Raw genomic sequence first — 25,641 nt, 5'->3', positions numbered from 1 at the left:
TGCTGACAGCTGAAATACCTTGCAAAGCATTGCTGCAAATACAAAACACTTGTTCAGCATCCCCATCTGTGCAACTTTGCAGAATATGGTTACCATCTTATACTACATTTAGGGATATGGCAGGTAATAAGTGGTATGGTGGTGTTTTACTCATTATCACAGGGTGGGATTATTGGTGCCATGATTCAGTATGTCATGCAGATACTCATGAAGAACTTGTATACCAAGTTTAATTTTATTAAAGACATAATTGCAGAAATATCATGTTATAATGTTACTTTACTGTGGGTAGAATTATATCAAATGTTGCACTTGTGCAGTGCAGGTTTATATACAACATTCCCAAATTTGGTTGCAATCCAATTAAGCATTGAAGAGTTCAAAAAAACTTCAAAAGTTTGGCAACCAATTACAGACAAACAGTAAGTGTAAGTTTTGTCTGGGGTCATCTAAATATGGTATTTACTAAGTTTGGTGAAGATTAGATTAAATATTTGCCAACAGAAGCAAAAAAATTGCAGAAAATATTTCCAGGCGCAAATGGGCGCAAGTTATGTAAGACACCTAATAAGTGACCACATGGTGGCGCTATTGGTCCCATGTGTTAATATGTTAAGCATTTTCTCATGGGGCACCTGTACATGTAGTATGAATACTTAAGCACTTTTAGTTTTTGAGATACCACCTTGCAAACATTCCTCCCATAGACTTTCTGTCATGGACTCTGTTTTTGGACTTTTTGTGTTTTGGGGTTTTGGCTTTGTTTGTTGCAGATGAGAGATTGTATTGTTGCTTGGGTATTTGAGTTGTATTCATGTTTATTCTGTGGCGGTTCTATGTAGGTCAGTTTATTATGAAGAGTTTTGGGTTTTTTGCTGTGTTCACTCCTGTGTTCCTGTGCTTCCTTTGCCCATCTACCCACCTGCATCGAGCATCGTTAGCCCTGCCCTGCTCTGTGTTTCCCCACACCTGCCCCATATCATAAATAAACCTTTGAAAAACATTTGGGCCGTATATTTTGAGAAGCATGCACTTCTAGGGCGTTGTTATTGTATCCAGGTAGGAGGGTATCCTGGACCAGCTGCAGTGAACTGCTACCTTCCAGGACCCCCCCCCCCCACTCAAGTACCGGTGCTCATGGGTGCAACTGTGAGTGTCGGTCAGGCACCTGGGACCAGCCACAGCTAGCTGCTGCCTTCCCAGCACCCAGGCCAACGTTCCAATACTTCCCCATAAGAAAAGCAGGACCAGCCGCAGTGAACTTCTGCCTCTGACTTCTGCCTGAAGTATTCAGGTGAAATAAACCTTTAAAACTATAAAAAGATAGACAGAAAGTAGCATTTAGGTGGAATAAACCTTTAAACCTGTAATTAGTTAGACAGAAAGCAGTATTTGAGTGGAATAAACCTTTAAACCTATAGTTAGTTAGACAGAATGGAGTATTTAGGTGGAATAAACCTTTAAACCTATAATTAGTTAGACAGAAAGCAGTGTTTGAGTGGAATAAACCTTTTAAACTATAAAAACTTTCCAAAGGGAATGTAGATGAAAATGAGCTATAAGCTAAATCTGGTACAGTACATCAAATGGTAACATTTATGTTTAACTCTGTACATGGTCCCAATAAATAAATAAGATCAAAAAGTTAGACAGAGAGTAGTATTTGGGTGGAATAAACCTTTAAAACAGATCTAAAAATTGCTTGACAGCACAGCACACAGGTTGCTATGGTGACAGTACACCCCTGTGAGTGAGTGAAGACGGGTGTGACAAGCTGTTTCTAAGCTAAAGTCAGGCATGAACAACTTCTTATAACTCAAAAACTAAAAGTCACATTGAAAAAATTTCTTCAGTTTGAGTGACCCAAGACTTCAGTGGTGATACTCTTGTAGGATATGTCTGTATGATCTAAAATAAAGGAGCTGTGATCATTTACTTATACCCATTATCTCTGATTCTGAGGAAGATTCATACCTCAGATAACATTGGACATATTAGAGATCACTGTCTGCGCTTTTGGGCAATTTATTCAAAAACCGTGAGCTCTATTTTAATGGAAGTAACATTGGATGAGACAGGATAAGTTTGTATACATTTTTTGTATAAATTGTGCTTGTAGAGTGTAAGAGGTGGAAGTAAGATCATAATGTTTTGAAGATTTTTGATAAAAATGTGAAGGCCTGAACATTCAGTGTGTGATGTTGTGAGTGACATCACTCACTCTGGGTCTGAACATTACACGCTATACACACTAATGACAATTTCATGAAACTTGAACTGTGACTGTGTAAACACCGTAAAAGATATCAAAAAGCTGAATACAAGTTTAATAGCTGAAAGTCTTGTGACCCGTTTGAAGCTGAAATTAAGTCTCTAGCTGGAAGTATGTGGAAGTAGTTGTATTGCAAAGTGGAGTGGGTTGAAGAGGATTTGAACATTCTGTCCCTTAATTTCAGTGGCAGAAATTTTTTGATAAAAGCTTAACATTTTAAAAAGTATAAAAGGTAGAAAAAAGCTGAATGCAAGCCTAAATGTCCTTAAAGAGCTAAGCATTTTGATAGTATAAAAAATGCATCAGCTTGCATTTATGTTCCAATCAGGCACAGAGCACACTCTAGATGGCAAACAGCCCTCCTGTTGTTTGGATGCTACACCTCTCCAGGTTGTTTGTGTAGGAGTTTATTTCTGGTAATTTTATTAAACACAACATTATTTAGAAATATGCACCACGTAAGCACAATATGACACCTTCGTGTCAACATTGGGCCTCTGGATTAGGTAAAAATGCAGTTTATATTTTGCAATAATGGTAGAATATATTTCCAAACAAATTTGCAGTTGATGGAGTTACCACAAACCATAAACCTGGGGACCTTTGGGGCCCCTGAGGGTCTAATCCAGTTTGTGGCAAAGGCTTTGAAACAGCATTTAGATCTTAATGTTAGGAAATAAATTTTAAAGAGTTAAGAAGTTAAGAAGCTTAATTATAAGTTACAACAAGATTTTGAGGTATCGTTGTCCCATTTGCGTGTTAAATGAATGTATACACAGGCTAAAACTATCTCCCATGGACTCAAAAATGAGCTGTTCCCTTTCTAATTTTTGACATTTGCTTGATTATTTTGCTCTCCATCTTAAATCCAGTAGACTTTCTATGGCTCAGGTGCATGAAGCAAATCTCCTCAAACAGCCACTTCCAGCTGACGCATGAGAAATAACGGGACATCTCTTGCAATCCCCCTCATCTCTCTCTCTCTCTCGCTCTCTCTCTCTCCTCTATCTTCTCCTATCTCTCTCGACCTCCCCCGCACAGATTCCTGCCTGCGCGTTCACGTCTCCTAAAATGCGCGGCAGCAGCAACAGCAGCGGTGGTGGCTGAGGGACAGGACGGCGTCAGTCTTGCTCAGTTCGGCGTGGAAGAAATCGTTATTTTTAGCACCTGGTTCGTGTTGCAGCGCCGGGGTCGCCAGAGGCTCTTTCTCCATCTCAGTTTGAGGACTACGCAACGCACCCGCGCGCGGAGCAACGGTAGAGAGCGAGGAGGAGGATAACGGATTGACAGAGCGGGGAGGGGAGCACCACCACCACCACCACCGCACGTCTGACGGACGGGAGCTTTATCACATATCACGTATCATCACCGCCCGACAGACTCCCCCGGTCCTCGTTTTAAACGGCCTGCCCGGAGATGGCTAGCCAGGCAGCAGGTCGAGATGTCCCAAAAGCCCCGCGGGACGAGCCGGAGTCGTCGGAGCCTCAGCCGAACCATCCCGAACCGGCCTGTCAGGAGGCACAGAAATGGATAGAGGTAAGAGAAGTGACCGTTTCCGAGAGGCGGCGGGGGGGCCTGCTGCTATAGCATAACGGGGACAGAAACGGGCCATACTGTCATATACTGTGACCGGGGATATAAATACATAAGCTCACAGCACCGGTGCATCGTCACCTGTTCGAGGGAGGGGGACGATGCAGCAGTGTCGGGTTACTGTGTGTTGGGACAACGGCTCCGCTACATGCGTGGAGTTAAAAGTTTTCACACATGTGTGCCTGTTAAAGAAATTTAACACACGTACGTGTGCTGTTGAGACTTTTTTACACCGACTAAGCAAGGAAATAAACGACAAACATGACGTTAACCCTTCAAGATATCCGTTAATTTTCCGTTTGTTTAGTGTTTTCTTCACTGCGGGAGGAGGAACGCCCCCCTTTTTCATCGGGCGCGAGGGGATTCCGGTTGCCATGGTTATGAAACCGGGCCAACGTTCACGCACGAGATGCTATACTGTACCAACAGTTGATAGCATCGGATGAGATTATCATTTGCGGTTTGCTTCATCGCTCCCACCATCATCTGGTCGGCTATAAACGCCTCTCTCTATAAGCCTGAGTGGTGAATCATGATTTGCCCCTTGGAGCTGCGTTATGACCTATTTTTATTATCATTTCATCACAGTGCTGTCCCTGCTTTAGCCTAGCTACCTGACAACTACAGTCTCACACAGGGGACATTTACAAGGTCGTAGTTACAACGAAATTAATTTTTATATTAAAAGAAACAAAACTGGCTTTAGCTTCACACCTTGGCTGTGGTTTCCCAAGTGTTTCACACAATCTGTGCAGCTTGTTTTACACGCAAGCCAGTTTACTACAGGCTGTGATAGAGGAAAAGTTGGATAGATATATTTAACAATATTAAAGGTAAAATAGACTGCATACGCCAGGTCCTGACATAGTCTACAATTAAAATGGTTGTGGATTTAAAAAAATCAGTAACAATTATTTCCACTGTGGTCTTTTTTTTTTTTTATAGATATGACAGATCTTTAAGTCAGACAAGACAGGTTAAAACATGCAAAACTGAACAAAAAAACCTGTAAATCAGACAACCTTACAACATTAACAACCATCTCTTTACCAAGAAGTTGGATATAAATACCAATATGGCTAAAATCCAACCAGAAATTAAACTTACTTTTTAAGATACTGGTTCCAAACTTGGCAGTCACTAAATGATAAACAGGACGGGCAGTAAAATGGCAGTAAAAGCATAATTTTTTTCCCCCTTCAGGCCTCTAAAAGTTCACTAAAATCACTTTTTTGTTGAACTGGTACCAACGAGTAGACGTATGCATCCACTGGCTCGTTAGTAGAGATTGCTTTGTTGTGGTCAAAAGCCAACCACTGACTGAAGCCGATTCGTCTCAATCAAATATCAGTCCCTTCCTCAAATACATTCTTTTATCTATCTATCCATCCATGGATCGCCTGGGGCTTCATCTTTCCACCACAATTACTTTTAGAATTTCAAAGGCCACCAGAGTAGATCATTTGTCTCTGATCCACCTTTTTCAGAGCTGTCAGTAACCCACATACAGTGCAGGAAAATCAGCATTCGTAAAAAATCACTTCCTGTGGAGAGTAATGACCCATTTAGGCTAATTTTAAGGGATTCATTTGCATAGATGATTTTATTCCAAAGTGACAGTCAGAGCCTTAAAGCTGGAGTGTGGGAATTTTCTGTCCCCCTTCTGGCAGTGAGAGTAATTACAAAAACACTGTCGACACTTACTTACGATATACGATATGATACTTTTGCGGCTAGCAGAGAGCTAACCGGAAGTTAGCCGGCTCAGCTGGTGGAAATCGCCAGTGTCTCTAGTCTTTTGTAGTTTTCACAGAATTACAAACATTTTCTCCCAGTAGATGGAATAATATTCACAAGAAATATAAAAGTAAATAAGAGATTAAGAACATTACCAGCATCGTAACTTATTTATGGGCCAACAGGTTGACTCTAGTTGACTTTCTAGTACAACACTCATTTCTAAACCAATCTACAGCTGACATCAAAACATTCCTCTTTAAACTGAAGTTAATCCTGCCCTTAAAAAGCAATTGTAATCTACTTAACTCAACAAAAATGGCATCAACACTTTCTATACATGGCTCTCGATACAATGAATGCTTGATGCTATGCACACATTTTGGTTGGCACTCCAAAAATATTGATATTCATGGCCTGTTGATGGTGTCCACGTAACATCAGCGGTTGAGCACTGACATTTGCGTCTGGGTTAATGCTGGCTTCTAATTGGTAATCTCTCCTGCACTGTTGGGTCTTTGCACCGTGTTCCTCTTGCTTTGTCGTCTTCCTGCCTCCTAATTCTCCCGTTATTTTCAGACTGGTCAGGCTGACTCTATTTCTAGTGCAGTATTTATACACTCTCACAGGTGGGGATGATTCAGGGCTAAACACCCTTCCCTTCGCTCCATGCTGCATTTTCAGTCTGTGTGTGTGGCTGCCATGTCTGTAAGAGTATGCAAAGCGTATGCACACACACACACACACACACACACACATGCCGATCAGCTATGCATGACACTGCTCACACACTCCTTGAACACACCCAGGTTGAGTGACACTGGTCGCTATGGGAACATAACATGGGCAGGATCTCAGGTGTCACTGTTTCCGGGTGGTCAGTAGAGTAGTAGGCTATGTATCGCCACATGACCCGAGCAGGAAATTAGACTGGCACAGACAAGACCTTTTTATTTGTTTATAGAAGAGACAAGACTCTGACTAGACTAGACTGTCTCAATGCTGATACACACAGTCGAAGGTGCTTTAAACCTGTTGGAGCTTAGAGACGCACAAAGTTAACTTTAGTGACAGCAGTTAACCTCTGCTGTCACCGACAGACAGTACATAGCAAGAGTTAAAGTCTGACGTACAGGGAATAAAGTAAAGAATGTGTGTGACCGAGCACGTGTGTGTGTGTGTATGTATGTATGTGTGTGTGTGCGTGCCAGATGTCACAGCTGTCCGAGGCAGATTAACTCCAATGGTCTCAGACAGCCAGCTGTGTCTGCACGAGAGAGAGTGTGAGAGTAGAGATTTGTGGATTTAACATGCGTTCAACGCTGTATGAAAGAATGTGAAATAATGATGATACACACATGCTGTTGCTGACAAAGATGTCTTTCATGCCAAGTTTTGGTAAAGCTAGGATAGTTTCCCAGAGGCAAAGCTAAACATGGTGTGTGATCATTTTTGTGAAGTATTAGATGGCAGCGCACAAACTATCAACGTATCATGATATGATTGATTGCCTTTGATTAGCATTGTGCAAAATTTTCAAGTAGTATAAGTTTGTGCTGTTTCAACACTCAGCTGAGAAACAGCATGTGAAAAAAACAGTTCATAAAACAGTTTTAGGATGCAAAATACACTGAAATATACATGCAAACAGACTTATAGTTAGTATACGTAAAATGTGGTAAAATAATTGAAGTAATTTTTTACTTAAATTGCACAAAAGTTCCTGAACCTTAAGTTCAAAATATCACTACATCATTGCTCAAATACTACAGCTGGTATACTGATGTACTATTACTACATGTTTATGTACAGTATAAAGTGACAGGTACATTTTATATATTTAAATCAAATTAAAAATACCAAAATATCATGCAATCATTACGCTATTATAGTGCCTAATGATATATTAAATTAGATTTTTTTGTGTACTGGCAATTCATTTGAAATACATTTGCAAAATATATAGTACAATTACTGTACTGGAATTACACAAAGGAATTGCTTTTATTCATCATACTGAACAAATATCAGTTGTCAGCTGATGGGGAGACTGGTGCTGTCTGGTGTCGACTCACTCTGGTTAATTACTCTGATCCAGATTAAACTCATCCTCAAATCTACAATGCATCTGGATTATGACTTTATTTCTCTGTCTTTCCATCTTCCTCTTTCTGTTTTTTTCCTCCGCGTTGTCCTCTCTTACACTTTGTGTGCCACATGGTCGTCAGTATGCAAAGAGCTAACGCTTATGCAACACCACGTATTAAAACAGAAACCTCTCTCAGTGGTCTTTTCATCACATCTCCATCTCATATTGCAATATCCTGCAGTTAATTTCAGGACTGGCTTTATTGGAAGCACACAGATAGTTCAGCATGATTCAGCGTAGCCCCAGTTTGTGTGTATCTTTGAAAAACCCAGGAGGAAGGCTCGTACCAATACTCGCTGCTATTCTGAAGATATTTCCAGAATCTTCAAAGACCCTAAAACTGAAACCATTTGGATGAAAAAACTATTTATGCCACTGCAGAACAATAAAAGATTCCCAAGACTCCTAATCCAAACAAAAATGGAAGCCAGAAATGATATTATTTGCAAGCGAAAAGATATTACTAATTTCCAGAAATTGGTGCAAAAATGTGTTTTTAATTGTTCTCTGGGGGAAAAAATGTTTTTTATCAAAACTTTGTTTATCGAGTTCCCCCCAAAAAAACAGATAAATAGCATATTGAGCTTCCATTCAGATTTTACATAACTATAAAACAGAACAACTAGAAGAGAAGAGATAAAAACAAAAAACAGAACATAAATTTGGTCACCTATGAGAAATGGAAAGTCGTGTACTTACATGGCAAATATAAAAGTAAATATCTTTATGTGTATACACATATATTCACACATATGTAGTGGAGTACACAACGATAACAGAGAAAAATATTTTTTAATCCACGTAGTTAGAGGAGTCTTTTACGATTCTTTAAGTAACAATCTCGAAGATCTCCGTTTCGTACTTTTCAGTGATACAAACAGTGTCGCCTGTGTAACGTCAGTCATTTGGCAGTTGAAGAGCGAGTCTGTTGCTCCGCCTACCCTCTCTGTCGGACCAATTACTGCTAGGTGATGGAAAACGTGTCACTAAATATACACCGTTTTTCCTGAGAATGTCGCCACCAACAGCCAGTTCGTTAAAACTGCAAATGCAAGAGCTTTCATCAGTGGACCATAGGCTCAATCCCCGTTGTGTTACCTCATTGGGTGATAGATAGTGACTTAACAGACATTGTGGACATTTACTTTAAATTGCCTTCAAGGGTTTTTTCAAGAGAAACAGATGCTTGCTGTAGCTCTGTGATTCAAGTGTAACAGTAATACATGAGAGACACAAACTGGGACTCCATTCAGCCCAGTAAACTGTCACATGCTAAACATATCAACTTGTGTAAGATGCAGCATCATGGCACTAAACAGAGAATTTAATCCTTACAGCGGAAACGCCACGAATCGCCACCAACTGCATCTTTCTCTCTGCTCTCTCTGTTTTTCTAGCCTCTCATTCTTTCAATTGTTTTTTTTTTTACAGTTGCTAGAATAAAAGTAAAGGGTACACTGGCCTAATTCTTCTTCTCCTCTGCCCCCCGCACACTCAAACCCACCTCAGGGGTTTAAATGGTAGCTGCTGCTGCCATTCACCGAGGCCAAACAGAGCAATCCACCATGAGGTCTGGGAGGGAGTGAGAGAGAGTCGAATTACTGTTGCTAGCGCTGAAATACCCTCAAGGCTTTTTGCTCTGGTTTTTTGGCCAGACATGAATGCTCACTAAACAGACACATTCTCCTTCACACACTCTGTTTCTCCTTTTTAAAACACACACTCGAGCACAAACGTCACAACTTTTTTCCTGCGCTAAAATTTTAATGAGAAACATGTATGTTCACATCAGTCACTATGTCTACTTGCTGTGTTTCAGTTTCAGCATTTTGCCAATAACACATCCTTAACCGCCTCCACCCTCCGCTCACTGTCTGCGTCCTGCATCCTACACACACACACACACACACACACACACGCACACACTGCCTACCTACACAAAGTGCGAACACAAACACAGTAGTGCTGCTCTCCCTCAATACAGCACTGTCCTTGGTAAGTAAATTATGCATGACCATGGTGTAAATGTTTCAAAGACCTGGAGTCGAAACATGATGTGTGTGTGTGTGTGTGTGAGACAGCAGAGCGATGAAAGACAATAAAAAGAAGGGAATGCCAATGGGAAACATCTGGTCATCACTTATGTAACAAAAAAAAAACAATAGGCTGTTTTCATAGCTGCAGATGCAGATGTGTGTGTTTTCCGCTCATACTGTACATATCGTACATCTGCATCAGAACTGTACATAAAGAAATAGAAAGAAATCATGAATCTAACAAGAGAAAAAAGGAGAAAAGCAAAAGGAGGAAGAAAAGATTAAGCAGCATCTTGAATATTTAGCATCAAATGCTTTAATACCAAAGTATTAAACCCTCAGATTATGAAGTGTTTGTGGTGAGTGTCCCACTCACAAATGTGTGTAATATGTTTGCAGATGGTCGTGCAGGAGCATACATATGAGCAGTGGAGACAGAGAGAGTGTGTGCCTGCAGTTAACAGTTTTGGTGCTAACTATAATCTGTGCTAATCTGGATTAGACGTCTAAACAGGCGTCAGTCAAACCTCTCCACTTTTCCATTCATCTTTGGCTGCTGGTTACACAACAACTCCAGAAAGCAGTGTGTGTGTGTGTGTGTTTGTGTTTGTGTGTGTGGGTTGTTATCACTGCCGCTTCCTGATTCTCCCGTACAGGACGTGCTGCAACTTGGAGTCCAGGTTAGAAGATTAAGGTTATCGTTGCAACTCTGTCCAGCCAAGACGGCATGCATCTAAATCAGGGACGTGCGTGTGGGTGCATTTTGGGAAAATGGAATGAGGACACAGAGCAGTGTGTCATTGCCCTGGCGTCACTCTAATTTGGTTTCTACTGAAGCAAAATGTTGGGGGAAGGGTGAACCGGGCAGCAGCAGGTTCCTCCATCAGGGACACAGTGAAGCACAATCCATTAAACCTCCATCAGTGTTGTATAGAATAATTATCTATTAATGACAGTGAACATGTTAGAGCTTAAACTTTGCTTCTTAATCTGTCAATTCTTTTATGACCCAGTAAATCCTTCAAAACATGAAACGTCCAAAAATGATGACAAATGCCCATCAGGAGCGCAAAGTGACGTCTACAAAGTGCTTGTGTTACAAATGAAAAGCAGAAACAAGCAGCACATTTTCACATTTAAGGAGCTGAAGCCAGAGAATATTTGGCATTTTTACTTGATAACTGACCTAAATTATTAATTGAGTTTTGATAATGAATGTTAATCATTTCAGCATTAGGCAATATTAATCTCTCTATGTTCTAATAAGCAGCATGACCAACAATAGAGGCTACTGCTTTCACAGAGCACAGCGTCGTCTTCAGGGTTAGAATTGGTTAGTTAAGCTTTATATTTACAGTATGTATAGGAAAATATAATTGAAATCAAAATCTCTTTTGCAAGAAATTCTGAAAACAATGTCACTTGAGTCTGTCATAAATACTCTCCATTGTCTGTCTTCCTCCTCTCTGCTCCATTTCGTTCCCTCAGCATTGCTTTTTTATGAGTACTGTCACATATTTCACATCCTTCTGAGGAAACGTGAAGTTTGAAAGTGTCAGATCCTGGAGTTAGAAATGAATCAAGGACATAAAAAAGTGATATTTGCACTTATTCATTTTTAAAAGAAACATACTTAATCTGGTTGAAGTTGGAGCTGCCATGATTCTCTGGTTCCTCCTCTCAAATGTGAGAAACTGTGCTTTTTATGTGCTGTATAATCGTTACTTTGAATTGTCGGTTGGATAAAACAAGCAATTTGAAGACATCAACTTGGGCTCTGGGAACATGTGATGTTCATTAAATATTCTCTGACATTTTTAGACAAATGAATTGGTTAATCCAAAATGAATCATCAGATTAATATATAATTGTTAGTTGCGGACCTAATTCCACTCCACCTCTGTTACATCTGTCTCTTCCTGTCCTCCCTCCCAGGCTGTAACGGGGAAGAGCTTTGGAGACAAGGACTTCCGCAGTGCACTGGAGAACGGCATCCTGTTATGCGAGTAAGCTTGTAACATCACTCCCTTTCGGGCTTTTTGATGTCTGAAGTAGCAACAACTTACACAAACTCCCTTAACATTGAATAAATCCCCCCCCCCCACCCCCCCACCCCACCCCCACCCCCACCCTTCCTCCAACCAGACTGCTGAGTGCAATCAAACCAGGGCTGGTTAAGAAGATCAACAGACTGCCCACCCCCATCGCTGGGCTGGTAAGAAGATACTCTCCAGCGTGACATTCATCTCTGCAAACCAGCCTATTCGTCAAAGTGATAAACTCTGTCTGTGGTCCCCTGCTGTGTCTTCTAGGACAACCTGTCAGTCTTCCTGCGGGGCTGTGAGGAGTTGGGCCTGAGGGGCTCCCAGCTGTTTGACCCCGGAGACTTGCAAGACACTTCCATACGAGCCAACCTCAAGTAAATGAGCATTTGTGGCTTTTTTATTCCTGTTTATGTCCGTTTTAATGTTGAATCACTCGACAGTAACACACTTCTCTCTCTCATTAGGGACTCCGACTGCAACCGCAAACTTAAAAATGTGAGTTTTATTGTTTTTGTTTCTCACATTATCTTCTTCGTCAGGGTGTTAAGCATTTATAAATACACACCAAACTCCTCTATCCGTCTCTTTCTCAGGTGCTGAACACAGTGTTCTGGCTGGGAAAGGCCGCCAGCGGCTGCGCCTCCTACAGCGGCCCGACTCTCAACCTCAAGGAGTTTGAAGGGCTGCTTGCGCAAATGAAGGTGGTGAGTGAACAAAGTGAGAAGGGCTGAGCATGCAGGGGGAGAGGGGGACTAACAGAAAAAACAGATTAGTGGCACGGAGGAGGTGTGGGGGGATGGATTTGTTAGTTTCCTGTCTTTGTTGGGGTGCGGGAGAGACACGCTAGGCTGGAGACAAACACATTTTTTGTTTTTGTTACACCACACCTACTCCTATTTCAGGGAGAGATAGAGGGGATAAACAGGACATGAGTTAAGAAAGAAGTTTGACTCTGATTGTTTTATCTTTAGGATCAATTGGAAGTCCATTCAAATCAGTTCATCTTTACTGTTATTTATTTTTTTACACAAGATACAAACACCTGGTATCATCTTGTTCCTCACTTTTCTATCTCTTTGTCTTTTGCACCTTTCAAACATGCACCTCCTTACGTTAATCTGATGGCTGTTTAACATGTCGGTTTTATGTCTAAATAAGCAACCTGGTCACTATCACGTAACAGTCACGATAGGAATCTTATTAGGTGGGAGTACTAGTGAAGACTTAAGGCCGGGGAGTATATGTATAGTGTGGAAACGTGTCTTTTCTTTCACCATCTAACATCAGTGAAATAAATTTATCATCTCAGTCATCATTTCTTATGCATAAAATTGGTTTAATAAACTAGGAGACACTGTGAAAGAGACAATTTTAAAGCTTTGAGGAGGAAATCAATCTTCTCATATCAGATCAGTTTATAAAAACGTTTCCCCTGGCAACTAGAGCAGAAGAGGTTAAAAAACTCATCAAACAAACACAGTAATAATTAAACCAGAGCTTCATTTATGCCAGCTGTTGAATAAATGATTATCCAGCAAAACGCTTTACAAACAGCATGTGAGCTAATAAGAATTAAATGAAAATAGCAACTTAACGTTCTGTCACTCAGTGATTGTGCATTCTTGAACTTTTTAAAACAAGCAACAGAATTAGCTCTCTAGTAAGGTTAATTAATGAAACTGATGCGTAACTATGTCAGTGGATTCAATCAGAGAAGCTGTGATGAGACTCACAATGGTCATTAATTAAGGCCTCAACAGCAAAATAAGTTTAAAAATTCATCAGAGATACTTCCTCTTGCGCACCAGGTGCCAAATATCACACAAGCATTAGTGTCTCTTTCTGTAAATGTCCTGTCATGTCTGAATAAAGCCATAAGGAATATTAACGTAAAAGTCACTTATGTCTGAATGACAAAAAGCCGTCACTATAACAGCTTCATGAAGCCAGCAACGATACATATTCCATGTCTGAAAAGGGCTCCACAGTGAAGTTCTTCATGCATATTTCCTACTTCATGCAGTTGATCACATATTTTCCTTGTAGCTCATGTATTTTGTGTGTGTTTGTAGGAAAGTGAGGAAGGAGGGGACGGTGCGCAGAAGCGCGGTGTGAGAGACAGCGGCTATGACTGCTGGGACTCTGAGAGGAGTGATTCTCTCTCTCCACCACGACACACTCGAGACAACTCCCTGGACAGGTGAGAGACATCTGTCAACACACACACTCACACACACATACCCCAAATATGTGGACACACACACACTATAGAAACTTCAGATCACTCATGAGAATTTAACTTTTGATGTTTTTTAGATTAAAAACATCTAATTTCAATATTGGTTCTTCATAATCACAGTCATACATACTAAAACTGTTTTTAGGCTGATTATAACATTTAATTTAAAAAAACTGGGGGGAAAAATGTAAATGTCCCATGCATGAATTTAGCTGCTACAATGTGAAATTGTAATATGTTTTATTTTGTTTTTGACAGTCTGGACTCCTTTGGCTCTCGCTCACAGCACAGTCCCTCCCCTGATGTCGTGAATCGAGGAAACAGTGATGGTTTGTTCTGATAAATGTCTTTCAACTTTGGAGAACTGTAGAGAGAGCAAGGCCAGCTGTTCCCCCCCTGCTTCCAGTCCTTATGTTAAGTTAAGCGAATTGCCTCCTGGCTATATAGCCTCACACCTAACAGGCAGACATGAAAGTGGTATCGATCTTCTCATCTAACTCTCTGAAAGAAAGCAAATCAGCATTTTTTCCAAAATGTCAAATGAGTCCTTTAAGGCAGCAATACAAAACCACTTCTCCATAAATAGTCTGCTGATCTCTTGCATGTTAGGGTTTTAACCTTGGTATGTTATGGCCAGGCAGGCCGGCTGTGGACAACAGCTGAACGTCTCAGCCTGTCTGTGTGTGTGTTTGTGTGTGTGTGTGTGTGTGTGTGTCCCAGATGCAGCAGCTGTTGGTCTCAGTAGCAATCACTAGATATTTGGACCTGGGAAATACAGACTGAGGTCAACATCCTGCCTGTCATGTCTGTGTGTGTGTGTTTGAAGTGGGGCATCACAGGCATCCTGTTTGTGTCTTTTATGTTGACAGTGTAATGTGTCTGCAGAAAGGTGACAAGAAAAACACTATTCCAGAGCCGGGAATAAACTCATTCCCCACATTCCCTACAGGTCACAGAGAAAGTGTGCTGTCCCTCCGAGAAACATTTACATTTCCTACCAGCAGAGTTGAAAAAGATTTATAGTTTATCATATTCTGTCTGTCTGTTTGCAGGATACTTAATAGATTTATGCATAAAAAGGTTAGGAAGAAAAGAAGTGATCAATGTGTCTGACTGACTTGCTACATACTATACTGTACTCTGTGTTGCCGTAATATTTAAATCATAATTTTCCTTGATTTTTGTAGTTTTGCTGGGATTTGGGAGCAGTCAGGTGACCATACAAATCGTAAACAAGTTGACAGTTTAGCTAGATTATCTAAACTACTTTATTTTGAAGTAAAACTGAAAGTGAGCACACTCAAAATGCTACTAGTAATACCTCTTTGCATGGTAAAACAGCCTGTAAACTGTGGTGGATGTTTACAACGGACAATTTATGTAGTGATCTTACTGTTCACCCTTGTTTTACCTTCCAAATAGGTTTTGCTAACCTGGGAGTTTGTTTGGAATCTGTCTGTCTATCTGAGTGCTTATGTTTACTGAATATCGGACTTCTTTTTAGTAAGGTTGCCTTGTTCCCTGATGTCAGCAATTTGTGAGTAAAATGTTATTGTCAGTGGTAGGAATGATAGCCAAAATTACAAGAAAGTAGACCATGGTTTTAATAAAATGGAAATTTTAATGGCCACTGAGCAAAAACAAAGCTAAATTAATTCAGTCATGTCGCAATAAATGGCTAAAATGCTTTCAAGTATCGAGAATATGAATAGGCACATCCCATTTCCAAATTCAGGCACAATCATGACAATATGTGCATCTACTGACATGAAACCTGAAGTTGTTAATGGACTTTTGGTGAATAAAAAACAACATTGAGCCATATGCCTTGACAACTGTTTAGCATATGCAGAGGTTATTATGCAAGGACCAATTAAGAATAGTTGCTCACAGTCCTGACATGCTTTCTAACCTTCCTGACTCTTTTACCTTTTATGCTCTATCGCTCTTTGTTGCCCAGGGCGAGGCAGCGACTCAGAGGCCGACGCCCCCAGCAGGAAGCCAGATGTGCGAAAGGATGACATGTTGGCCAGACGGACTGCCAGCAGTGAATCAAGAAGCTCCATTCCCTTTAACCAGTTTCTTCCCAACCGAACCAATGTCAGCTCCTACATCCCCACTCAGCGACGAAAACCACATACGGAGGAAGGAGAGCAGCGGAGGTAATGACCAACACATGAGTACAATAAATTATTCAGTATTCATAATGATTTTTCATTGAAAATAAGTGCTGCGATGTCAAATACAAACACTGAGCAGATTGAAGTAAATCACACAAGACACACATTTCCGTTATCCCTAATCTCTCCCTGCCATCACACACCGTTCCTCAGTCAAGCTACTCCAGAGCAGGTTGAGGGCAAAAGACTGCACTTCAAAACCGCAAAGACTGTCACCTGGGCACCTGAGAACAATGGCGAAAAACTAAACCAAGAAGAGGAGAAGGTGGCCCAGGACATTTTGGAGCAGAGGAGGCTACAGAAGTTGGAGAAGGCAGGGATTAAACTTCTGCCTGCTGCCGCTCGCTACAGCAGGTCAGAGAGGAACGAGCATAAGAGATGCTGCCACTGCGATTGGACAGTTTTGGTCGTGTTCACTAACGAATAGTTGTGATGGTAAATAGTGTTCTGGTGTGCCTCGATCACGCTGGTGGTGTGATTTCACTTTTAGCTTTGTGTAGCTGTGAGTTTTGTGTGTTGGCATACGGATCAGACTAACTGCTTGCTCATGTTTGGTGTTTGAAGAATTAGGAGAGGTTGATTTAAATCTTGACAGTAGTTCATTTTGAAATAGAGGTTTCAGTGGATGTGAATTTTCTAACACACAAAGATAAGTTTTACTTTTCGCTGCAACTAATCGATGATCATCGTGGGCGCATGTCAAGTCCGATCTTTGCACGTCACTACCTCTGGCACGATGGATTTTTAAGCATCTCTGAAATGACTTTGCCACGCCTTCCCATCTCCAACTTCAGCCCTCCCACAACGGAGGAACAGAAAGTGAGGTCGCCTTCCCCGAACATCATCCTTCGCCGCGATAATGACTTTTTGAACTCTCAGAAATCTGCGTGGGATTCCTCCTCTGACGGGGAGGATCAGGCAGAGGTGCAGAAAGTTCCGGATGTTCGTAGAGATGACCTGGCGTCCAGACGAGCTCCCCGCGGCCCCGTCGCTCCCAAGGTGCATCAGTTTATCCCTCCGCCTGTATGCAGCAACAAAGACCGAGAACGCTGGGAGGGCATTAGACGAGCCTCACAGCAAACACTGCAGGAGAAGGAGATCAGGTTAGACGTGTGTGTGTGTGTGTGTGTGAATTTGCAGTTTTTCTTCAATTTCCTCTAACCTGCCGCTAAATATTCTTTCCTATTTTCCTGCTCTTTCTTTCCTTGGGTGTCGTGGTCACTTGTGGTTTGGTGTGTTTGTTTCACTTTGTAACGTGTGCGGTGTAATGTCACTGTACTGGCTCTGTGATTGGACAGTGAGAATCAAGCTGTCCCTGACATCATTACGCGCAGAGACAACCCCTTCCTAAAGTCCACCCCTCGCCATGAGGAGGAAGAGGAGGATAAGGAGGAAGAGGGAGAAGAGGGAAGGGTTAAGGCGATACCTAATAAGCAGAAGGATGACCTGGCTCGTAGGCGGGCTCAGAGTAGGCCAATCCCTCACAGGGATGGACCAATGAGCTTTGCTCCTGCCGCCATGAGCCAGGCAGATATGGAGAAGTGGGAGAGACTCAAGATGACTGAACCCAGGTGCCCAACACACACTCTCTGTTTTACACACATGCTGTACAAAGCACTAAAATGCTGCTGTATATCAAGTGTGTGGAATGTAGATGAATGTGTGCTTCAAAGAGATAGTGTGTGTGTGTGTGTGTGTGTGTTTGTGTGTTTGTGTGTTTGTGCTTCTAGTTTTATTTAGTCTTTATTACAGGCAGATGAGGGTCATTAATCTGCAAAAATGAAACCAAGCAAACTTTCATATGAAAATACAACCCAGATGGCTCTCTAGATATGTTTGTGAAGTCCCTGATCAAACAGCGCCGGCATATGTCGGTGGTTTGGTACTTTAGATAGATAGATAGATAGATAGATAGATAGATAGATAGATGGATTTATTTGACAAAATTTAAAACATACATGACAGACTGATCACAAAGACAGACTCCATATAAGATTTTTTAAAATTGTTGAGGATTAAAATACACAAAAAAGCTCAAGGGCTTATTTCCATTGTGGTCCTCTATTGCAGTACAAGATTTATTTTGGATTACATCCAGCTGAACCAACAAACCTCTATAAAAACCATCTAAAAATCTCAGTATATTTGCAACAACTGTTGTTTATTTTGTAATAGAACTACATACAAGCCAAAAGAGTAAAATAAAAATATAGGTGGTGAATAAAGAGGTGAGAAAACATTTAGCAATGTTTGTGCTTCTGTAAATTTATTGCAGTATGACTCAGACCAATTCTGTCTAATTGATTTTAAATTCCAAAGAGTTACTTTTCTGAAGAGACCAAATCAAAAGTGTGAACAAAATGGTTCAAGTGCAATTACTTTGGGCTTTGTGCCTCAAAAGGGGTGCGATTGTTAAGATGATTAAAAAAATTTTTTAAAAAGTCCAAGTGAATAATCAATTATCTAAAGCCTAGGTCAAGAGTAATATTGCTGAAATGATTACTCATTTAATCAGTTTAATAATTTGTTAGAAACACCTTTTATTATCACTTAACTGTTGAAATAATTTATTAAGAACAAATGCTAAGCATTCATTGGTTCCAGCTTCTCAAATATGAGGATTTGCTGCTTTTCATAATATTTTGAGTTTTATGACTGTTTGAAGATGTCCTCTTGGGCTCTAGGATATCATGATTGACAGTTTTTCAGTTTTCTGCCATTTTATAGACTAAATGATTAATCAATTAATCAAAACGTTTTCTATGGATTTAACCATAATGAAAATGTTACAGCCATCAAAGTAAATAAAGTTTACTACTCTAAACATGATCAGAAATATTTTAAAAACCTCAAAAAATAATCTCCATCTTGTCAATATTTTCTCAACTCTTTTCTGTCTTAAGTCTGTTGTATCTTGTTTTGTAAGCAGCTTTAAACCTCCATAGACTAAGTTTCCCTTCTTTTCTCTGTCGCTCCCTATGTTCTCATCTGCTTGTTTATTCTCCTCATTATTCTGCACTTCAGTCCTCTTCAGTCTTCTTTGACAGGCATTGAAACAGATTAGGGAATTGGCCGGTATGTGTGAGACTCTGTGTGTGTGACCAAAGAAAGAAAAGAGGCGACTGTTGGCTGTGAGCGCCGCTAAGGCTTTGTTTTCCTTCTCTGTGCTGATGTCATTAGATAGGATAAAGAGTTTTTTGTGTTCCCAGAGCAGCAGCAGTTACCAGGGAAATGTTGCTACCTAGAGTAGATAAAAAAAAGCTTGTGTGTGTACGTGTGAATGTACATGTGTGTTGAATTGATTTAAGTACATAACCCCATGCTTTGACCCCCTCTGTCCATCCACACTTCCTGTCTGATTCATCAGTTCCACCTCATCCTTCCTTTGTCTTCACAATCTGATCCTCTGTCTGTAGTTGCTCATGATTTCTTTTCCACCCTGTTTCTTTCCCCTCCTGCTTTTTTTGTGTGCTGTTGTTGTTTGTGTGTGTGTGTGTGTTTGTTTGTTACTGTGTGTGTGTGTTCTTCATGTGTGAGATTGTATCTACAGTGAGGCTAGTCCGGCCCCTGTGTGTCAGGCTTGTCTGGAGAAAAATTATGGAAGTCCTTTCAGCGGATCAGCAAAGGCTGGACGAGGTCAAAGCAAAGTTGTGACCTTTGGGGGCGTGACTGAGATCGGGCAGCCAATAGATACAGTCACGTCAAGTGAAGGGGAGGAGACGGAGTTGCTAAGACGACTCCTTTCCAAGGCAACTGTAGCCATGCCTACCATTGGCCTGGGCTCCCAGCTTTCAGAGCGGGAACGCAGGTATGGACGAGGCCAAATACGAGACAGCGTTGACTCGAATACAAAGTCGCTTGCATTAGTATGAAGTGTACTGAGGAATAGTTAGAATAGTTTTCTATTCCACTACTCATTAAATGGTTTAATTAAACTGCTTGCATTTTGGAACATGTTTTACATGCAGGCCTATTTGAATTAGTAAATTAGGTAGTTTGGATGCACCCTCTGCATTGCACTGATTTGCTTGTAGTTTTAATAAGAAACAAAGGTACACACACACAAACAAGGATGCATGCATGTATATCCTACTATGATAACACATATAGCCTGACCTACAATTGATTTTTACAGCTGATATTGATACTTAAGAGTTTTTAAAAACATAAATAAGGATATATTGACCAGTAGTCATTTTTTACATAAACACAAAACTTTTATTTTATAAGGATCCCTTAAATATACTGTATTTTTTAAGGAATTGTGACACATATGTACTGAGCGGGACATTTTATAGTTGAAAAATAAAATTCTCAGGACTGTGGTACACAAACTCTGTGATTTTCTTGTTACGTATACACATATACAACAGCACTAATACATATGCGATAAGCCAATATCAGCCGATTTATTTTGCCTCTGCCAATTTATCAGTCTTGCTCTGATAAGCAGAAGAAAAAGCACAGACCATGCATTTCTATTAAGTTTGCTGAGATAACACACAATCTTCTGATATCTTTTTGAAAGATCTTTGGGTCAGACCTAAAGCGCTGCACTTCATAGATGGAGGTTTTCACATGACTGTTGTGGTCAAAGTGTCCCAGTCAGGTCAAAACCTCATCTGAGCTTTGAGGGCTGTTTGCCTAAAGTGCTGCACTTCATAGATGGAGGTTTTCACATGACTGTTGTGGTCAAAGTGTCCCAGTCAGGTCAAAACCTCATCTGAGCTTTGAGGGCTGTTTGCAGATTTGCATTAGTTTTGCATGTTTTCTTTTCCAACCTCCGGCTGTTTGTTGCTGAAATATTCCTTTGAATTGTATGAAATTTTCTGATCTCACTAAAAATACTTTTGCAATCTGTATTCTTTACTTCTTGTGATCACCTCTGGCCTGCTTCTCTGCATGTTTCTGTGTGCATTTAATTTTATTTATATATTGTATTTTTGGATGTTTGTGTATAGAGTTAGCCAGGCATTATCCATCTCTCGTTGCTGCAGTTAGAGCTTTTTATGATGCTCTCACAGCCAGGTAGAAGGAGATAATCTCAGTCAAACTGCCCCAAAATCTGCTGACCTCCCACCGTGGACCCCCGATACCACTCCCTCTCCTGCTGAACTGGATGCACGTCTGGCTCAGTATGAAATGAGAGCAGAGGAGGAGGATGAGGAAGAAGAGGAGAGGATCCCAGATCTTCAGAAAGACGACATGATGGCGAGGAGGACAGGAGTTTTCCATAAACAAAGCACCAGTACAGCGACTTGCAACCGCTTTCTGCCTGTGCCTGCCTCCAAACGCTGCACACAAGGGGTGGTCACCACTGATGCTGCTCCGAGGAACAAAAAGGAAGTACAGACAGACAGGAGCAAGAAACTGAATGTCAGGTGGGCTGAGTTTTGTGTGGAACAGTTTCTAACAGTGTGCAGAGGCCACTAACAACCTTGGTGTGATGTGCATCCTTACAAAGATTCTCCAGCTTGATGTTTAGTTATTTCAATTATAGGAGTTTCTCTCATAGAGTGGAGCAACACCAACCGCGGGATCCTATGGAAACACCTCAACCGCATCCTGTAACGGAGGTGATCCGATCCACCTCTCACAGTGAACATGAATACGATGATGATGATGATGAAAATGAGCCTGTGCCTGACGTACAGAAGGATGATATGATGGCTCGAAGGATGGGATCATCCCAGAAAAAGGGTGCAGCCAGAACAAATCAGTGCTTCAGCCAGTTCCTGCCAGTACCAGGATCAGTCAAATATAACATTGCCCCAGTGTCTGGCATGAAGCAACTACACAACAAACCTAAACTCCCAGAAAAGATGGCAAGTGAAAGGTATGACCTGCGTTCGATGACGAGATCGTGCATCTAACATAGCTTCATTTTACTGGTAAAGAAGACGAAGATTAAATCATGTTTGCAAGTGATATGGCCTGCCTTGCTAACAGCAATGTGTCTCTGTAGATGATTTAGAGATGATCCTGTTGTTATGGTTTCATGCCAGCATTTTTCAGTCCCTCCAGCTGGATGACTGATGTGGTTTATTTATGCGATTTGTATTTCAAAGGACTGGTGGACTTTGATTTGCTGTTGTGGTCCAAATTGCTCACATGGCTCAGCTCATGCCTGTATTATATGACTGTAGTTTTTGATTTGGTTTTGATTAATCTTGACTTTTGTTCTGTTGGTGAGTTCTAACCTTGGCTTTGTTTGGTATGACTTTGATTGGACCAGTTGACTGTTATCAATGTATGTCAAGTGTAAATCACTGCTGAATCACACTGATGCGCTACACTTTAAGGGCTGAAACTTTTAACTGAAATTACAGAAAAGTATTTTCTTGTTTACCTTTAGTAGTATTTAGCCACTCAGCTACTCTAGTTTTGGTTTAATATGCTCAGGTTTGTGGTGGTCACAGCATTGAAAATTTACATTTACAAAAATCAACAGCAGCATCTTTAGTAGCCTCATTACTCTGAATAATCCACAGAACGTATTGTCAACAGTTTATACAGAGACTTTTCTCTTCAGTAGAAATTCGTTTTTCTTTACCACGAGGTCTGTGGGACACTGTTTCTTGAGAAGGTGTTGCTGTTGAATTTCTTAAATGTCATTTGCTGTGAGCTCGACAAATTAAGAAGCAGAAATCTCAGAACCTCAGCAGATAAAACTGAAAGTATCTGCATGGCTAGATCCCATTACAGGTAAGAGTGAAAATATGTTGTTTTTTTGTAATCTGGGCCCATTTAGCATATTCTTTCCACTCCCCACACAGTGATCTCAGAGCAGGTGTTTTGCCTTCAGGTGTGCTCCAAAACCAAACCGGCACATTGCTGGTTTGTTTGTGTTGGGCGAGGTTTCCACTCTATTTTAATTCAGCACACAAATCAGCTCATACCACTTATGCCAACTTAAACTGATGGCTTGTGCAGTAAATATACAAAATAGCAGGTGTACAATGCAGACTTGTATCCACATGTATTTAATAAGGCTTTCCAATAGGAAAGTTACTGCACTGTTTCTGCCAACATTTAAAATTCTAAAGGTGGAATTAAAGTTTGGTTGCAATAATAGTTGCACTAGTTGACAGTAACATGTATGTAAAATTTTCCTTATATTTACCAATTTATAGTTTGTTTCAGTAATTTTAATAATTATTCAGCTGATACCCACTATAAAAGGGTTACCACGACATCTACAGTATTTTCTGCTTTGTGCTCATCAGCTGATGGGAATTCAGTGTCATGCCTGCTGCCTCATGTGCTGCCTGTACTCTATTTAAATGGGTTTTCTCACTCTTGCACTACATAACAAAAAGGCGCATCAACATGGCTGATGACCCCTGATTTCATCATCATTGTTTCATTACATCACTGACTGGGGTGTGTTCAGAGATGCAACATGGTTAAAGGTTTCAGCTAATAGAGAGTAAATCAGCTGCAGTGTTTTGCTCACTGTGATGCCGTTTGGATTTTCCCCAGTAATCTTGGTTTTGTCACTGGATCGTTGTTTTGGCAGCATCGTTACCGTGGCAGCAGAATCTCAGGCCTCGCCCTCCAAAGCCCCACGCAGGATGAGTGCAGGGCTGAGGGAGAGGCGGGAGGAGGAGGAGGAGGAGGATGGAAAGCAAAAGGGAGAGATGACAATCCCAAACACCTCTGTCACAGATGTGACTGAACCTCTCTCTTCTAAAACAATCACCCCTCCGCCCAGTCCTGCTACTGCCCCGACTTGTAAAGAGAAGGCAGAATTGGAAAAGAGGATTGTGGAGGAGAGAGTTGAGGAAAAGGTGGAAGAGAGAAAGGGGGATGTAAATGAGCAACCACGAAAGAAACCCTTCTGGCTGGAGGACGAAGATCTGCCTCCAATGATGTGAGATGCCTGTTGACCTCGTAATGCATGTGTCTTCACCTCCATTTTCAGATTTGATAAATACGATGTTAGCAGTGCCAGTCTGCATTTACGCACTTGTTTACTTTTGTAAGATCTGTAAGAAAATGGAAGTGAGCAAGAACCAAACAATTACTCTCTACTTGTGCTGCAATGATGGCAAATGTTAAATCGATGTCTCCCCTCTTGAGATGTGAAGTGTGACATTAGCACTCCTGCTACACATTGCCTCACTCGCTCTTTCCTTTTGTTCACTTTATTCTGTTGTTGTTTTAGGATGAGCCGACGAGTTGCTTTTATGTCTGAGGACACTGAGTAAGTTTATCGATGGGGATCTGGATGAACTCCTGCATGATAACAATATAAACACACTGTGCACACTCAATTTGAAGAGTAAAATCCCAAAATATATTAATATACTACACGCTAACCTCAGGCTCATTGCTGTGCATTGCCAAGCTGCAACCCATTACTAACATCCAACTTTTTATTGTCATCTTTTACATTTTAGTTTTACTTCTTATTTAATGCTATTATTGTTTGCTTGTTATTTTGGATATAGATATATAGACATCTCAACTAATACACTTTGTTAAGTTGAATGTTGAATGTTCGTTCAGCTGCTTGTTCAATGACTAATTTAAATATTTGCTGTTTTCCAGAGTCGAATGGGACAAAGTTAACACGCTGAGTCACGTGATTCAGTGCTTTACACATGTTTACTTTCTTTCTATTTCCTGTTTAGGAGCGTGAGTATGAGTGACATGCTTAACGATGACGAGGTGGGGCACTTGCCGCAACTGAGCCAATCACGTTATGAGCGCATGCAGGAACAGTACAGCAACTTCCAGGATGATGAAGATCAGTGGCAAAACGTAAGAGACTTATGATATGAAACAGAGTGACATACATACACTGGCAACTTTATTAGGTACACCTGTTCAACTGCTCGTTAACGCAAATATCTAATCAGCCAATCTTGTGGTAGCAACTCAATGCATTTAGGCATATAGACATAGTCAAGATGATCTGCTGAAGTTCAAACCAAGCATCAGAATGGGGAAGAAAGGTAATTTAAGTGACTTTGAACGTGACTTGGTTGTTGGTGCCAGACGGGCTGGTCTGAGTATTTCAGAAACTGCTTATCTACTGGGATTTTCGTGCACAACCATCTCTAGTGTTTACAGAGAATTGTCCAAAAAAGAGAAAATATCTAGTGAGTGGCAGTTCTCTGGGCAAAAATGCCTTGTTGATGGCAAAGGTCAGAGGAAAATGGCTAGACTGGTTCAAGCTGATAGAAAGGCATCAGTAAATCAAATAACCACTTGTTACAACTGATGTGTGTAGAAGAGCATCTCTGAACACACAACACATCAAACCTTGAAGCAGTTGGGCTATAGCAACAGAAGACCACGCTGGGTGCCACTCCTGTCAGCTAAGAACAGATAACTGAGTGTAATATTCGACAGGGCTCCCCAAAATTGGACAATAGAAGATTG

At 40.9% G+C, this 25,641-nt stretch overlaps 1 protein-coding gene across 4 annotated transcripts in view; it reads left to right on the top strand.

Moving 5' to 3' along the window:
- The first annotated feature begins 3,344 nt into the window (after positions 1-3,344).
- The window catches only part of LOC137179922 (LIM and calponin homology domains-containing protein 1-like), a 32,800-nt gene continuing 10,503 nt past the window's right edge, over positions 3,345-25,641 (top strand). For 2 of the 4 annotated variants that reach the window (XM_067585001.1, XM_067584999.1), the window contains exons 1-18: positions 3,345-3,808; positions 11,723-11,793; positions 11,933-12,002; positions 12,100-12,206; positions 12,297-12,327; positions 12,426-12,536; positions 13,905-14,032; positions 14,330-14,400; positions 16,032-16,233; positions 16,405-16,605; positions 17,046-17,354; positions 17,550-17,822; positions 19,802-20,059; positions 21,276-21,632; positions 21,752-22,087; positions 23,771-24,124; positions 24,419-24,457; positions 24,888-25,017. In XM_067585001.1, coding sequence (XP_067441102.1) covers positions 3,689-3,808; positions 11,723-11,793; positions 11,933-12,002; positions 12,100-12,206; positions 12,297-12,327; positions 12,426-12,536; positions 13,905-14,032; positions 14,330-14,400; positions 16,032-16,233; positions 16,405-16,605; positions 17,046-17,354; positions 17,550-17,822; positions 19,802-20,059; positions 21,276-21,632; positions 21,752-22,087; positions 23,771-24,124; positions 24,419-24,457; positions 24,888-25,017 — 3,168 coding nt within the window. In that variant the 5' untranslated portion in view covers positions 3,345-3,688. The remainder of the gene's footprint in view (positions 3,809-11,722; positions 11,794-11,932; positions 12,003-12,099; positions 12,207-12,296; positions 12,328-12,425; positions 12,537-13,904; positions 14,033-14,329; positions 14,401-16,031; positions 16,234-16,404; positions 16,606-17,045; positions 17,355-17,549; positions 17,823-19,801; positions 20,060-21,275; positions 21,633-21,751; positions 22,088-23,770; positions 24,125-24,418; positions 24,458-24,887; positions 25,018-25,641) is intronic. The other 2 variants (XM_067585000.1, XM_067585002.1) reach the window with 2 other exon arrangements.

The sequence above is a fragment of the Thunnus thynnus genome, chromosome 3 (assembly GCF_963924715.1).
Source record: "Thunnus thynnus chromosome 3, fThuThy2.1, whole genome shotgun sequence".
Taxonomy (NCBI): domain Eukaryota; kingdom Metazoa; phylum Chordata; class Actinopteri; order Scombriformes; family Scombridae; genus Thunnus; species Thunnus thynnus.
The sequence above is the reverse complement of the archived record's forward strand: the minus strand, read 5'-3'. Positions and strand labels throughout refer to the sequence as shown.